General features: G+C 32.4%; 1 protein-coding gene across 1 annotated transcript; it reads right to left on the reverse strand.

The window, feature by feature from the left end:
• Positions 1 to 1,891: 1,891 nt before the first annotated feature.
• On the reverse strand, positions 1,892 to 15,112 carry LOC115722280 (myosin-6). Its single transcript, XM_030651446.2, has 39 exons — positions 14,573 to 15,112; positions 13,655 to 13,783; positions 13,343 to 13,486; positions 13,040 to 13,185; positions 12,794 to 12,950; positions 12,555 to 12,613; positions 12,255 to 12,414; positions 11,667 to 11,816; positions 11,454 to 11,590; positions 11,213 to 11,359; positions 11,027 to 11,128; positions 10,604 to 10,661; positions 10,422 to 10,523; positions 9,417 to 9,454; positions 9,160 to 9,286; positions 8,876 to 9,046; positions 8,659 to 8,790; positions 8,445 to 8,554; positions 8,252 to 8,312; positions 7,862 to 8,039; positions 7,545 to 7,750; positions 7,249 to 7,368; positions 6,912 to 7,010; positions 5,879 to 6,109; positions 5,622 to 5,761; positions 5,321 to 5,432; positions 5,182 to 5,202; positions 5,004 to 5,084; positions 4,746 to 4,916; positions 4,371 to 4,514; positions 4,108 to 4,290; positions 3,810 to 3,941; positions 3,649 to 3,719; positions 3,450 to 3,549; positions 3,282 to 3,338; positions 3,092 to 3,148; positions 2,861 to 2,941; positions 2,677 to 2,762; positions 1,892 to 2,589 (listed from the first exon to the last, which is right to left on the reverse strand). The coding sequence occupies exons 1-39, from the start codon at positions 14,573 to 14,575 to the stop codon at positions 2,475 to 2,477; spliced, it is 4,518 nt and encodes a 1,505-aa protein (XP_030507306.1). The 5' UTR covers positions 14,576 to 15,112; the 3' UTR covers positions 1,892 to 2,474.
• Between the last annotated feature and the right edge of the window lie 608 nt (positions 15,113 to 15,720).

Here is a 15,720-nt window from a genome sequence, read left to right on the forward strand (position 1 = left end):
TAATTAAAATTTTAAATTTAACTATTTTTATTAGATTAGCAAAAAATATTTTGTTATTTCATATTTAAAAATACCAATTTTATTCTACATAAATTTATTTTGTTGAACAAATTTGTTAAGTTTCTAAAATAATTTATAAGAAAATCAACTTTATTGATTACTTTGAAAAGTTTATAATTTTTTTGTTGAAAGTTACAAAATGATATACTTAAAACAAATCTATATAATAGAGATATTTTGGTATGTTTCAAAAAAAAAAACCTCGTAAAATAACTGAATAGTATCTTAAACATCACAAAATTAGTTACATTATGAAAAAAATTATTATATATGCTATATTTTTTTAAAAATGATTATATATACTAATTTTACTAATAAGTTATAGGATAAATGCTTATACTTTATTATACCTGATTAAAAGTAATAAAATTGTTACTAAAAAACATTGATGTAAAATATTTTAAACAACAATATAACATAATGGTAGCTAAAAGAAAGTTTTGTAATAAAACTAATGTTTAAGATACTATTTAGTTTTCTTATAAATTTTGCAAAAGATCTATTAAAATTGTTCGATAAAATAGACTTATTTAGATACTATCAAGTAACTTTTAAGTATCAAATAATAAAGTTACCAATTAGTTAGTATACATACTTAATTTTAATATTTAATTACTCTTGTTTAATTACTCTTGTTTGTTTAATATTTAATTACTCTTGTTTGATAATAAAATGACCATCTTGAAAAATAAATAGAGAGATGATGCCAGTTTTGAACTAAAAGAATTAACAATATAGCTGTTATTCTTTAATTTTAAAATTGTAATGAAAAGAGATAAAAATAAATATATAAAAAAATATTTGAGTTTAAAATTTAATTATTATTCTTACAAAAAACAAAGTTACATGTAAGCGGAAAAATATATATTTTTTAGATATTAACATGAGTATTTTTTAAAAAATAAGTTATTATAATATTACTTTTTAAATCAAAACCAAAAAATAATCGTAGAGAATAAAAAGCAATAAAAAAAGAAAAATAAATAAAAAAAATAGCTAATTTTCACGTAATGGAAAAAAAAAACCAAAAAAAAACTTAGAGGGAAAAAGAATTGGAATGTACATATATATTATTTTATATTAAGTATGAAAGTATACGTATTATCTGTATTAAAATTACATCAGTATCAGTATAAATAATTTTAGTATTGAGTATATAATTAAAAGTTCCCCAAAATAAAAATGTAATACCAAACATGGGTTAGGCTTTAAATTCCCAATCCTGAGTAAGCAAACATGTATACCAAACAGCCCATAAAGGTGTTACGTTAGATAGGAGCGTTGTCATTTGGCATCTTAGGGTGCACAACATTGTTATTGGACACTAGTAGTACTTAGCATTTTCAAAACGTGTTATATATGTTGGAGAATTAATAAATCTAAAAGAAAAATTATATTTAGTAATGAAAATTTCTTCAAAGTGTTGAAAAAACAAAGCGAAATGTATTATCCATAGATAAATAGAGTAATTAGTGATGAAACCTTTTAACTTCACTTTTGTTTATATTTTGGCATCAGATTGTCATCCTATAAATCTGAGTATACATAGCATGTTTTCATTAACTTCGAGATTTTAGAGTCGGGTTTACGTAGTAACAATTCCAATTGTTATTTAATTAGCATCATACTTAAAGAGGTATTGCTAAAAATAAATCAAAAGATTAAGTGTATAAAAATTAAAACATAAGATTTCCAATATGTACCACCGTATCATTAATTTATATTATCATGCTCGAAAGCATAACTAGGATAATTTAATACTCGATTAAATAATACTTTTATCTGAGAATCACACCATCTCTATCTTCAATACTGATAGAGAGAATTGATCTAAGTTAATAACAAGACATAACTGAAAACTTTAACGTTATAACATTACATACATAACTCTCTTTTTCTAAACGTATAAACCATAAATTTGTGTATTTCTTTCTACTGCTTTTGTACATAAATTTGTTTTGTCTTTTTTTGTTTATGGGACTGAAAGCAGCAGTAGCCATTAAGATGAGCTTGTCTCACTCTCACCCTCCCTATTACATGACACCTATATAAAGAATATGCTGGAACCCAACACCAAAGGGACCCCTTAAATTTAAATATAAAGAAATAAAGAAAGAAAAAAAAAAACAAACAATTGGGTTGTGTGCAGACCAAAACCTATTCCATGGCCCCATTAACTAACTACTACTACTAGTACTATATCTAACCAAACCAGCCTCCTAACAACACTTTACTTACAGTTTTTTCTAATTTAAAAGAATATTTTACATCCAGCAATGGGAGTTACAATGATGAATAATATATCAAGGGAAGAGCAAAACTTGGGCGGATTTACACTGCGGCCTCGGTGTTGAAAGAGTTTCCAACATATTTGGAGCACCACAACAAAGAAGAGTTTTAGAAAATCACCTGCCTTAATCCTGTAAAAATTGGAAGGCTGGATTCTCCATAAGTTCTGTCGGGGGTTTTACGTCCGAAAACTTCTTCTCTTGTAGGGAACTAGAAATATCATCAACTGAGAATGGAATGCTGCAATGGAGGAGGGGAAAATTAGTAAGTGTTTGATCAAAACTTTTAGTGTTTTCAGTTAAAAAGGAAAAGAGTTTAGTTGGTAACCTGGAATTGTCATCCAACAAAAACGAGCTGCTATCATCGTCATCGTTGGAATCATCGGTCATTAGAATCTTCATGCTAGAAATTACCTGTAAAGAGGAATGGTAGGTGGTGAAACCATATTATTAGTAACAGCCCACATGACATTACCAAACAAGCAATTTGGAAATAATTTTCATAGCCTTACATCTGGTGACACACTTCGGGTGTTATAATTGTCATCCCAGTAAAGCGTGCATATTCTATGAAGCTGTTGAATACTTAAAATCTGATACAAAACCAAATAATAAATGAGAAATTTGTTAGTTATATTACATATTATGTCGTTTATGTTAAATATAAGATTAGTAAGAAATGGAATTTTGTGTAAATTGGTATGTAATAATATTCACAGTTTTACAAGGGAAAAGAAACTTACTGGGCATAGGTCATTTGTAATGTCATCGTATGAAATTCTCGATTTTTGATGTATAACCTGCAAATTAATTGTATCATGAATTAGCAGATTGTGGAAGAGCTAGCTCATAAACCTCATGAAAATATTTGTGAATATTATATAAAGAAACCATATCCAGAAGTTATTCCTAACACAACTGAATACATCATACCAAAAATCCAACAGCCTGCCTAACATGTTTGAGTTCATCCCAAGACGAGCCAGCATACTGCACAAGAAGAGTAACCATCAACCCAAGAACTCAAAGCATAAACGGGATAAATTATGTTTACAAGAAACAGAGCTATCCGTTCAAATGATCACAACCATAAAACAGTACCTCTTCTTTTGCCTGGCCACACCACAGCTCTAATTCAGCCAACCCGGACTTCACATATTCCCCGTTGCTGAAAGTGCAACACTCTCGACGTAAAAGAAGGCTGCCACAGCATCAGTGAACAACGGATTCTTAAGTTAGTTAATACACGTGCTTTTAATTGAAACCAAACAAATAAGAGAAAGTGGAAACAGTGAAATACCTATTAAAGAGTTGTACATTGATATACGTGAAAACCTGAGAAAATATCTTCTGAGCAAGAACAGGAGGAACCTGAAATGAAGCTAAGGATATAAGTTCACAGCTTATTTAAGAGGAAAATCAAGAGATGACCAACTTCAAATTCACAAACTAATCCCGTACAAAATTCTCTCTCAATGTACAAAGGAGCCCGTTGAGGTTGTCAATGATGCTGCCCCAGGGGCTGACTGATGGACTACTGCCATTCGACCCTCCAGATGATTTTAAAACGTTTCCTCTTGACGTTCTAGGTGCCTGGATTGTCAACAAACAAGTTATCTCCTGTTAGAGACATGGTACATAGGAATATAATAACAAATCATTTTCATTAGCTAGCTAGGAATAATACTTAATTACCTGAATTCAACCCCTAGGTCCTAAGAGAGACTTAAAAAAAGGTTTTGGTGTGAAATAAATATACCTGGATACAAGATGAAAGTAGTGGTGATAACTCTTTCTTCAAATTATCTCTTATAATTCCATATATCTTCTCCACATATGCTGTTAGTTGCTGCTTAAAGAGTAAAGCTGGGTACTTTGCCTCAACTGGGCGCACTATATCAAGGGGACCAACTGAAAGATTGGCTGAGGAAGAGCGAAAGCCCTGAGAAAGAACAAAGTTATCTTAATGCACAAGCAAAAACTTTGATTAAATTGATTCAAATATAATAAGCATTTAGTTACTTGGGTCATCCTCCCGAACAAAGATGTTGGCGTAGGGGGCTTTCTTGGTACAGATCCTGCAGATTTCAAACTCCGCTGGAGTAAGAAAAGCAAAGCTGATGTATTTGATAGCCAGTAAGCCATATGATTGTTGTTATCCTGGTCCTGCAAGTACAAAGACATAATGTAGTTAGTTCAGTCCAGAAACACGAAGTGTGTTCTCTCTTTTTGAGTTAGGAACCAAAAACCATATCAAAAGCATCTAAGTCGATCCTATCCTAGAAAATAAGGAAGTGACATTGGAGGTAAGGTGACCTAGTCATACAGTCCAACTATACAACACTTCATCTAATTAACTTTGAAGGAGTTTGTTCTTTTCAAGTTTCCAATTGTTACCTCTATTGCAGAACCAATCATCTGTATAAGTCGATCAAACACATTAGTTCTTTCTGCTTCAAATGATCTCCAGTGAAGAAGGCATTTGTATATAGTAAATGCTGCAACTGGCTTTCCTTCAAAGAAACCGATGTCCTCTGTTACACATTTGATAAGGGCATCTACATTCTCCTGCAACACAGAAGTATAAATTTCAGGTTAATAAACAAAAACACATAAATAAATTAAAAAACCTATTGAATCCCTTTAAGAACATACATGCTGCCTTTCAATTTGAGATCTTCTCAGCCTACTATCAGATGTCCCAAACTTTTTTGATGGCATAGGTTTCAGTGGTTCCTGAAAAAAGTAGACTCCCTTAGGATCGTAAAAAGGTACAAAACTCACAAAAAGTACACAATATACAAAGGTGCGCATAATAGTTTTAAACGCTTACGTGATGACCATTCTCTTTAGGCTGCAATAATGAAGGAGGAAAATAGATCAATAAAACATTTTCAGAAATAACAGAAGTATAATATAAGAGGAAAAGAAAATACTAAAATGCATAATATATTCTACTGCACCATCTCTACCTCGGATGACATTGCCAAATGTTCGGACATTCTCCTAGAAGATGAATTAAGCAATGTTTGCTGACGCAAAATTTGGTCTTCAGTTTCCATGTCACAGAGTTTCTCTTCAAGCCTAAGAATAGATTAAGGTATTTAAAATACATTAAATTCAGCAAAGCAAGAAAAAAAAATATGAATCATGAGGGAAAGGGTCACTTTAATGAAACTAAGATCTCCGCCTAACCCAACAATATTTGGAGACCAATAAACTATAGCAATTGCTATGTAGGTACGGCAACAGTTTGATAATAGATAATAGTACCTTTGCATGGCAGTCTTTAATTCAATTATCTTTGACTCTGCATCCAAAGCCTGCTTTAACCGCTCTTCACTAAGCTTGCTAGATTCTTCAAACTTTTTCTCTGTTTCATCAATTTTCTTTTCCAGTGAATTCACCATGGCCTACAAAATGTCACAGCCCGTGTAACGTTATTAAGCATCGATGATAAAGTTTGTAAGCAGGTCACTTGAAATGCTTTCATTTGGAGCAGGAAACGGATATGTGTTTGATAACCCTACCTTGAGCTGCTCATTTTCAGCAGCAAGCTTATTCATCAATTCATTATCAATAACCGGAACCTCCTGGATGACAGGGACCTCCTGAATGACTGGAGCCTGTTCAGCTGCTAACTTTAAAGCCTCGCGCTCCTTGCAAAGAAGTTCTTTTGTTTCTTTAAACTGGACTTGCATTTCTTGCAAAGCAGAATGCAGTTTCGCATTTTCCTGTGTTTTAGCTTCCTCAAGGTCAGCCTGCATTGCATTGATGATACATCAATTAGAATACAATAAGAAATAAGGTAAAGTTTCCAGATAAGAGGAAAAAATGAAACTCCACAAATATAAACCATTTTCACATAACCATCTTTTACCAAAATTTTTGTTTTCAAAGTTCAAACATCAGCATCTTATAGTGAAATTCTTCATCAACCCAAAGGCTGACAATATATGTTAATGATAATCACACAATTTAAACTTCATTGTAGGCATTAGACAAGCAGAAAAAGAAAGAACAATACTCAATTTACTAAAACCGTTATCCAAAATTAAGTTAAGAAAAATACTTTCATTTACGAAAAATCAGCATAACGTGATTCTTTATCATATTCAAAGAATCAAACTCCCCATATAGGTTAAAAATAGTAGCTTGGAGAGGTAAATGCTGACAAATAACTACAGATGACATGTTTAGGGATAGCATAGAGTAACCCCTCGTTTGGTGGATTGGAGATAGTATTAAATTAGAAAAAGAAAACTATGACAAAATATTAAAATTATAATAAGTTGTTCATTTGCATTAAAAGTTGCATAAATTATTCTGAAGTTTCTCAATGGAATTTAGTTATATCACATGCTCTGTGGATAAAGTTCTAATATGCTCTCTGATGACAAAGCCAAAACACATGATAAAAGTATCAAACTCAACCAAATCATATCCATTATTTCAATCAAATATGATATAAGTACCATAAATATCAATTAATCTTGAGGAATATAACAACTAAAAAAATAAAAGAATAAAAAATAACTATTAAAAAAAAGAAGCAAATCTTACCCTCATTCGTTTCTCTAGCTGCAGACGCCAGGTCAATTCTTCAACTTGCTTTTCCAGCTTATTTTTGGCAGCTTGGAGAGCACCAGTTTCCTTAGCAGCCTGCAAAAGATTGGATAAAATCAAAATAATATTAAAAAAGCATAAAATTACTGTCAATAAATGAGACGAGGAGTTCCAGGTCTAAAATCAGGAAGAATACAAGTTTAGCAAGTTGTAACCTCAAAACAATTTCTTAAAGTAATAGAACAAGCATGACATTAACAATTAACACTAGAATAGATCTAATCATGAATGAGAAAACCTTATAAAGGAAAAGGAGATAATGAAAAAGAAATACCATTTTGAGCTTTCGTAATTCTCTGCGTGCAACTTTTCCTCTCCAAGCACATTGTGTGGTCACTGTTGCTTTCTTTATCGTTAAATAACGACGGCGATCTAAGTATTTCCGGCATTGACTCTGACACAATCCATAGACAAGAATAAGTCAGCATAGACAATATAAAAAATGGAAATACAAACCACAGTGCACCCATAAACAAATAGACATCTATTTGACATATTGCTCAAATTTCAGTTGAAATAGCTCTTCATTGTTCATAGTAACTGTATTCCAATTACACATGCTATCTTTACCTGGATAACAATAGCAGCTCTTGTCTGCTTCCTGAACTTAAGGTCACTACGTGCAGCCATCCCTCGTATACATGTTTGAATTAGAACAGCTGACGAGTGCAGCTTTTGATATGCATTCCTAGAAAGACACATACGATAACGAGTCTGGATTTTGATAGAAGCAGCCTCCCTTCTCTTGTATTCATACTGATAGCGTGCAACTTGTCCTGCCATAGATCCGAAGAAACATAACATTAGTCATATAAAATTTTCTATCAATGTGGAAAATAGTCTGTGATCGAGTACGTAAAAAGTAACAAGAGGAAACTATTGTATACCTCTACAAAAGGCTTGAATTTGAATAGAAGAAACCCGTAGCAAGATAAAGCTTTTCCGAGCAAGATATGATCGTACTTTCCTCTGTATGACACTTGCTGATCTTCCTAAGACCTCACTTCGACAAGCATCCAATTCTGCCATTTGGCCAGCTCTAAGAAACACTTTGGTTTTACCAACCTGTCATTGAAGTGGTTAAAAGACAAAAAAGATCAAGACGATTTTCTATTTCAAGTAGCTTCTAACCTCGGGAGTAGAAAAAGATTAGTTTACAACATTCGGGAACCTATGAAACTAGAGCTGCAATGCTAAGGAAAATAGAATTGGGAGTAGGTAATTAAGAACAAAATTGGATCAAAATTAAAAGCAATAAGTGATCTACTGGTGATTACCTGATAACCCTTGAGATTCACCTTCTCTAGAAGCCGCTTACAAGCAGTTACTTCATCACAGCTAAAAGTAGGCAATTTAAAATATATAAATCACTTTCGTAAATCCAATTAATATACTACTATTAATACTAATAATAATAATAATAATAATAATAATAATAATAAATAATGTCCTGGATTCTGATTAGCCTACCTCCCAGCAAAGACATTAGGATCCAAGATGCCAAAACGACCTACAAATTCACGGAATGGCTTTCTTGTAGGATATCCAGCACAACTAATCCTAATGGCCTCCATAACCCCCTGAAATAAGAAATTTATCGATTACATTATGTACATAATGCAACCAAACACAATCAATTGGTAGTGACACAAGTACATTTGAAAGACCACAATAAAAAACATACCCCACAACGAAGCTGCTGCAAAATATTGCTATTCTCAAATATAGAGGGCTTCAGAAGATTATTGGGCTTTACACATCTTATGTAGTGAGGCTCGGTAACACTCAACGTTTCAAGCAAAGATTGCAGTTGTTGCTATACAAAGTACAAGAAAAATTGTCACCATAACAGATCTGACCAATATACCCGAAGATATAAATATTAGGAAAGAAAAACAGACCTTAAAGCGAGAGCCTATCGAAGAGAATTTCGATGATTTGGATGATTCTTCTGGTAAAGGAGGGAATAAGCCTGCAACAAAAGAACAATTGGAAGCACCCAAAAGTTCTTGATGTTCAGCAACAACATAATCTTTGTTCTTATCCAAGAAGAGCTCCGTTTGATATGTAACCTGACAGTACAATGTTACCATGGATATAAATATTGTACAATTTTTTGCATCCTCTTCCACAAGATTAAACAATCATCGTATTTTACAATGAGTATATTAAATTTCACACTTACTTCTCCAGCATAATGACAAATTGTGAAGTCGCTACGGGCTAATTTTGGCTTGCTAAATCGTTTGTGGTCTTTATAGGTTTGATACAGCTTCTGCGCAAAAGTATCATTTGTTGATCTTGGAAACATGCTACAATTAACAATTACGAGCTGTCATGACCTCAACAACATAAAACAATACCATCTACAGGTAATGTAAATATTCGTATCTTAAACAAACCAATGGTAAAATACATAAAAGCTTGTATATCAATACATACCACGCCTCATCCAGAAGAGCAATGATACCTCCAGGTTTCTGCAATAATACAATTTCATATATGTTAAAACAGCAACAAACAACTGAACTTCCACCTACTCTCTCACTCATCAAATGATAGATTCTAACAGAGAATAAAAGCATGTTTATGATACAAAAATGTCCAATATCAAGCAGCTATTGTACAGCAAAAAGACAACAAGAAAATATTAAACAACTATTTACAAGAATTACTGTATGTATGCTTTGCTATTTCAAATACTGGTGGGTGCAAGTAAGTCCAATATGCTGTATAACAATGCCATTCTTAATTTTTGCAAATTGAATAGGTACAATTTATATGCTGAATAAATTCCCAAATGATTGAAGTTGAATAAATTCCCTCAAAAAAGGGGACCAACATATCAAATTCAGCAGGAAGGGAAGGGAGTTAAGAAATTAACAACGAAGTCTTCAGAAATCAACTTTCAAATTATTTCAATGTCTGACAGATCATATATATGTCAGCTTCAAAATAAAATGTAAGCAAAACAAGAGATAACACACTAATAAAATTTTCCAAATAAGATTCACACTTTTTATAGATCCGTGCTAATAAAGCTCCCAGACCTTTTTTGTCGGAAAGAAACTGAAGTTGTATAGATATATTTAAAAAAAAAAAAAATTCTAATAGAAAATAAGATTGAAGAAAAATTATAAGAAACTGCAATCTCTAACTCAGTAAATAAAAACACTTAGAACTCTTTCGCATTGAATAAACAAATAGCTACCTAAGAAAGTTCCCATATTATAATGCATTGTATTAAATAATGTAATATTATGAATCATATGCCTAAAACAGCATAGAAATTACATGTCTTAGAATCATTAAAACTTAAAAGTACTTGCATATTAAAATCTAATGCTCAAAAGAGCAAATTTGGAAAGATCGTAATAGATTTTATCATAAGTATGCCTAGAAACATGTTTCGTAAAGTATGGGGAAAAATGGAAGACAGAAACCTACCTTTTCAATGAGATCAAGAACATCTTGATTATCTATAAACTCTATATAACTCCAGTCAATTTCTTCTTTGGTATATTCTTCTTGCTCCATCTTGAAAACATGCTGTTGGATAGTAATTTAAGTAAGCTAAAAAAGTTTAGCTGATTCACAAAACCAAAAAGAAGAAATGAATCTTCTCAAACCTGATTGAAATGTTGCTGTAGTTTTTCATTTGTCAAATTGATACAGAATTGTTCAAAACTGCCGAATCAGATTAGATAAGAATCAGCAAAACACTGAAGGTTAATCAGACACTAACAGACTAACAGTAAAATCTAAGTGAAAGTGCCATAACCAAAAGGGTTCCCTAAAGAGAAATGAATGTGTTTTCACAAGAGTACAAAGAAAAGAGGTACAGTATCAAGCCCAAAGACAGCCCTGACAATAACATTTTCCCAATGGCTTATTTGCACAAGTAAAACCACTTGGCATATAATCAAGAATATTAAAAACTAAAGGAATCAACTTCGGATTCTGCCTAACTAAATATTTCTAGAACCTGGAACACAGTGATTTAGTGCAGTCCTCTCTAAATAACAAAAACAAAAGGCGTACCGGTTAAGCACCTGTTTGTCTTGAAACTCTCAAATCCATAAATATCTAGAACCCCAATCAAGCTCTTCGAATCAGGATCTTGACCAATGGAGTTATTGATCTTGTTCACCAGCCTGGAGAATTAAAAATTCACAGTATGAACAAACAATTAAAACAAGTGTGCCTGATTATTTTCTTCGTGAGTGTATAGACCTTACCAATCAAACAGTCTTGAATACACAATTTTCGCCAGAGCATCTCTACTGAGAGCTGCAGAGTTCGGATCCAGACATTTTGTTATGGTCTCATCACGGGTCACAATCACACGTTTGCATAAAGAGTCTTCAAGAGACTTCTCATTGCACCTAACAAATGTTGCAGAATGAACTATTAGCAAATCATCTAGCCATGAATATCCAAAAGTGCAAATTAGAAAATAATATAAAATAAGGATCCCACATGAAAAGCTCAGCTGCTATTTTGAGATGGAACCGTGATTTCTCATCCTTGGGTTCAGATGAATCTGCTTCTTCCCCCTTTGAAAATTCAATGTTCCCTAAGTGGAGTATTGCAGCCACAACCCGGAATATTGCATCCTGGAAAGAAAAAATATTAGAGATCTATACCAACATTTTTATAATCACATATGATACTGGCCATCAGAAATGCAACCTGTTCATGAGAACCAATCCCAACAATATCCATAGCTTTCCTAGTAGCAAGGTACTCCTTGGAATCATCCACTCCATCCAGTTCATAGCAATGTGATTGGTTCAGATAGTGAAATGTTCTTGGGTTTCCTAACTTGTACCTCTCAACATCCTAACAATTGGCAGAGGTACACAATGCATGTCAGAGAATAATAAACATGCCAATTATGATCAAATATTGATAAATGAATTTCAAATGGAAGTTTAGAGAAAGAGAGTAATAACCACTGAATTATCAGAAAATGCAAAAGAGCATTATTCGTTTGTTAGACAACTCACATGAAATGACATAAGTCCGCTATCAAAGTTATTACCATGTTTTGGTCGTTCCAAGGATTTCAGATGCATAAAGATCTTATTACTACTAGTTTAGATTGGATCAGTGAATATATTAATACAATCTTTGGCACAATATTATCCACAAAGCGTTCTGGTTGTCTCTAAATTAAAGATTTGCACCAAAGAAGACGTGATGATTAAACTTCAAGTAAATATGCATTGCCCAGTTATCTTTCTAAACATTGTGCACATAAAAAGGAGACCAACTTGCCTCTGGTGGTGCAGAACAAAGCATGTAAAAGCAATGGTAATTTCTCTCAGGATCAGACACTTGACAAACACGAGATCGTTCCAATAAATACGTTCTAATAGCAGCTCCCGATATTCTTCCCCTGTTGTCAAACTGAAGCTCCACAAACTTTCCAAAACGACTGCAGTTATATTACACTCACTTCAGATAAAAACTAATACAATTAAACAATATGCATATCTAGGATGTAAGGAAGAAACAAACACATTAAATTCCAATTTCATACCCAGAATTTTTGACAGGGAATATAAATGTTCCTACCTTGAATTATTGTTCCTAACCGTCTTTGCGTTACCAAATGCTTCTAGAACAGGATTAGACTGCCACAAAGAAAAAGCACCAGATGAAACAAAAATGTATTGTAATATTAGAAGTGCAAGCTCAGCTCCAAGATGAAGTCATGCAAGTTACACTCGGAAAGTGACATTTGAAAGATTACCAAGAGAAACTAGAAGCTCCGAATAAAATTACCCATTAGAACCAAATCATTACATTGTTACCTCTAGCACTTGCTGCTCCACGGAACGCCCATCAGTGGCAGCTCTTCCACCCATATAAGCAAGATATCGCATAAGCATCTTTGTACTCTCTGTTTTACCAGCTCCACTTTCTCCACTTACCAAAATTGACTGGCTGACTCCCTCATTAATCATCAATCTGAATTGTTTTTTAACCAGTAAGGACAGCAAAAAATTAAACCACTCTAACCAAGTCACATGAAACAGAGAACAACATTAGAGAAATACCTGTATGCATAATCTGCAATGGCAAAAGGATGTGGGCTTAGCTCACCAAAAGCAGCCCTTTTATATTGTTCCATCATGTGATTATCATATAAATGAGGTAATCTTCTGAAAGGGTTAACAGCTATCAATATATTCCCTGTATAGGTCTGCAAACACCATTACATAGTTTAGTTTCGTATAGAAAAGGGCATGCAATTTTAGAAAGAAAGTTAATCGTGTCGCCTATAGAAAACAATAATATAATAGAAAATGAACTCGCAAACAATCAAAGCGGTAAAAGGGGACAAAAATCACAGTACTCACATATATTTCATTCATGTCATATCGACATTTTAAATTATAAAGAACCCCTGGTTCATGCAGATAAGCCAGCCTTGTCATGTCATCTACACCGCATGGAGGGAATTCTGGATCCTTTGGAAAGACATTGGATGCTTTTGCAACAATCTACAGCAAAAATATAAAATTATACATACTTACCTATGATAAGAAAAGTAGCTATTATATGCCATACAAAACATTCTGAATTTTCTCCCATGAAAGTTTGTAGGAATCAGATACTTCATAACCAATAACATTATAATATAATGTGAAAAGCTCAGAAGCAGCACTCACAGTTTTCCCTGAAGTAGAATTTATTTTAATCCCTTCAGCATTAACTTCCACAACTTCTCCATCAATCCACGCTACCTCGGGATCCTCTAACCAGACATGAGATCCAACAGCAAAATTGACCTGAGTAGTCTGTGCCACAAAGAAAATCATAAAAAAATCAAATTGGAAATAGCAAGGCCACGTCCAACATACTAAAATCACAACCAATCAACATGTACAAGTAAAACCTCTGCCTCCATTAACACAGAGCAAAGAGTGATAGCATTCATCAAAAACACGAATAGCAACACAGCTAAAGCATGGAGTCTCTAAACTACAGTTGGGTTGTGTAATTTTACATTCTCTTTTTTTTCTTCTTTAAATAATAATAATAATTAGTAATAACTTTCTTGTATTAATAGGATCAGTCAATCCACCAATATCACCGTTTCACATTCTCATAATCTATATTAGTGAAATATCAAACAAATCATGGGCACCTACCTAACAACATGCTATTGTTTTCTGTCTTCTAAAGATTGTAGTGTTCAGAAATTGTACCAATATCAAGTAACAAAACAAAAATAACAATTCAAAAATTCAACAAAATGCAGAAACTACAACAATTTAGGCCTTGCTTACCTTTTCCCTACTTAAAGTTAAGTGAGTAATAATATCAAATACCATCAATTACAGAACAAAAAATAAAGAAAGAAACAATGTTTTCTTGGATAAAGATTGAAAGAAAGAATTTGAAAAAAATGTTCTTTTTATGTTTGACACCAAAAGTTTTTAATAATACATTATATTAATTAAATGTATATCCAAAACAACACTAACAAAAGGATTAAAGAATGAAACACCTTTCTATCAAACCAAACAGCAAAATAATAAAAAAAAAACTTCAAAAAGGAGAAATAATTTATAAACAACCATTACCATTTCTAAATAACAATGTCTTTATTATTAGATTCAGATCGTGGTGGGAGGCTAAGCTGCTCAACCCTAGATTCCGTTAACCAAAGAACGAAATCATAGGGTTTCCCTCAATCAAAAAAAATCGAATATTTCTCCTAATTCCCTCAAACCTTATATCAAGTTATAGAGTAAAAATAACTTCAATGCAATGCAGGTGCAGCTCCTCTCATGAGGAAAAAAAAAATGTCAATGTGAGAACGTAGCTGCAACAATGGCGTAGCTGAAACCGGTCTTGAACGCTCTGCAATTTTTTTTTTTTTTTTGCGTTATATAAATTTCAAAAAACCCAAACTTGAGATTCAAGAAAAATGAAATGGAATGACAATGGGTGTGGGTGTGGATATGAAGGAGATGAAAACGACGACGTTTTACGTGGGATGTCGTTTTGGGGGTGGCGGTGGTCGTTTTGATTATGGGTTTGTTTGTTGTGTGCTGTTATTAAGTTGTTAAGAAATAATGGAAGAAAAATGGTGGAGAGGATGAGATCCGGTAGAAGAAGAAGAAGAAGGTTGACACGTGTGAACAAATAAACGAATTATTATTATTATTATTATTATTATTATTATTATTATTATTATTATTTTGTAATTATCTATTTTATTTTAATTATAGATTTTACAAAAAATAATAAATATTAATTAATACAGACAATTTATTTTCTTTTTTTTCAACAAAAAAAATAAAATAAAAGTCAAAAAGCAAAAAACGTGAACGCGTAAACACAAAATAATAATTTTGGAGTTTCCAAATTGCCCTCTTTGTTGTTTTTGGTAGAGTTTTTGGGTGTTAAATTTTTTTAACTATCTTTTACTTTTTTTTTTAACTATTGTTTTACTTTTGCTTATGTATCATTGGGTTGACTATTTTATGGGTACACTTTTATATACGTGTTACATTTATATTGATACACTTAATATTATTATTTTAAAATTTATTTAAAATTAAATAAAATTATATAAATAAAAAATAGAAAAATTATCCCATGTACTGTTTTTTTTTTTATTTTTTTTTAAATTTACGGTTTGGGTTTCTAAAGTGGTTGCAGCGCTAGTTGCAATAGGGGTTTCTATACAATTTTTTGTTGCAATTTAGGTTACAGCGCCGGTTAC

The sequence above is a fragment of the Cannabis sativa genome, chromosome 9 (assembly GCF_029168945.1).
Source record: "Cannabis sativa cultivar Pink pepper isolate KNU-18-1 chromosome 9, ASM2916894v1, whole genome shotgun sequence".
NCBI classification, from domain to species: domain Eukaryota; kingdom Viridiplantae; phylum Streptophyta; class Magnoliopsida; order Rosales; family Cannabaceae; genus Cannabis; species Cannabis sativa.

Coding starts and splice junctions, on each gene's coding strand:
- LOC115722280 (XM_030651446.2), bottom strand. Junction 8,555..8,658: donor TGCAGCAGCTTCGTTGTGGG/GTATGTTTTTTA, acceptor TTCTTATTTCAG/GGGGTTATGGAGGCCATTAG. Junction 8,040..8,251: donor TGAATCTCAAGGGTTATCAG/GTAATCACCAGT, acceptor CTTCAATGACAG/GTTGGTAAAACCAAAGTGTT.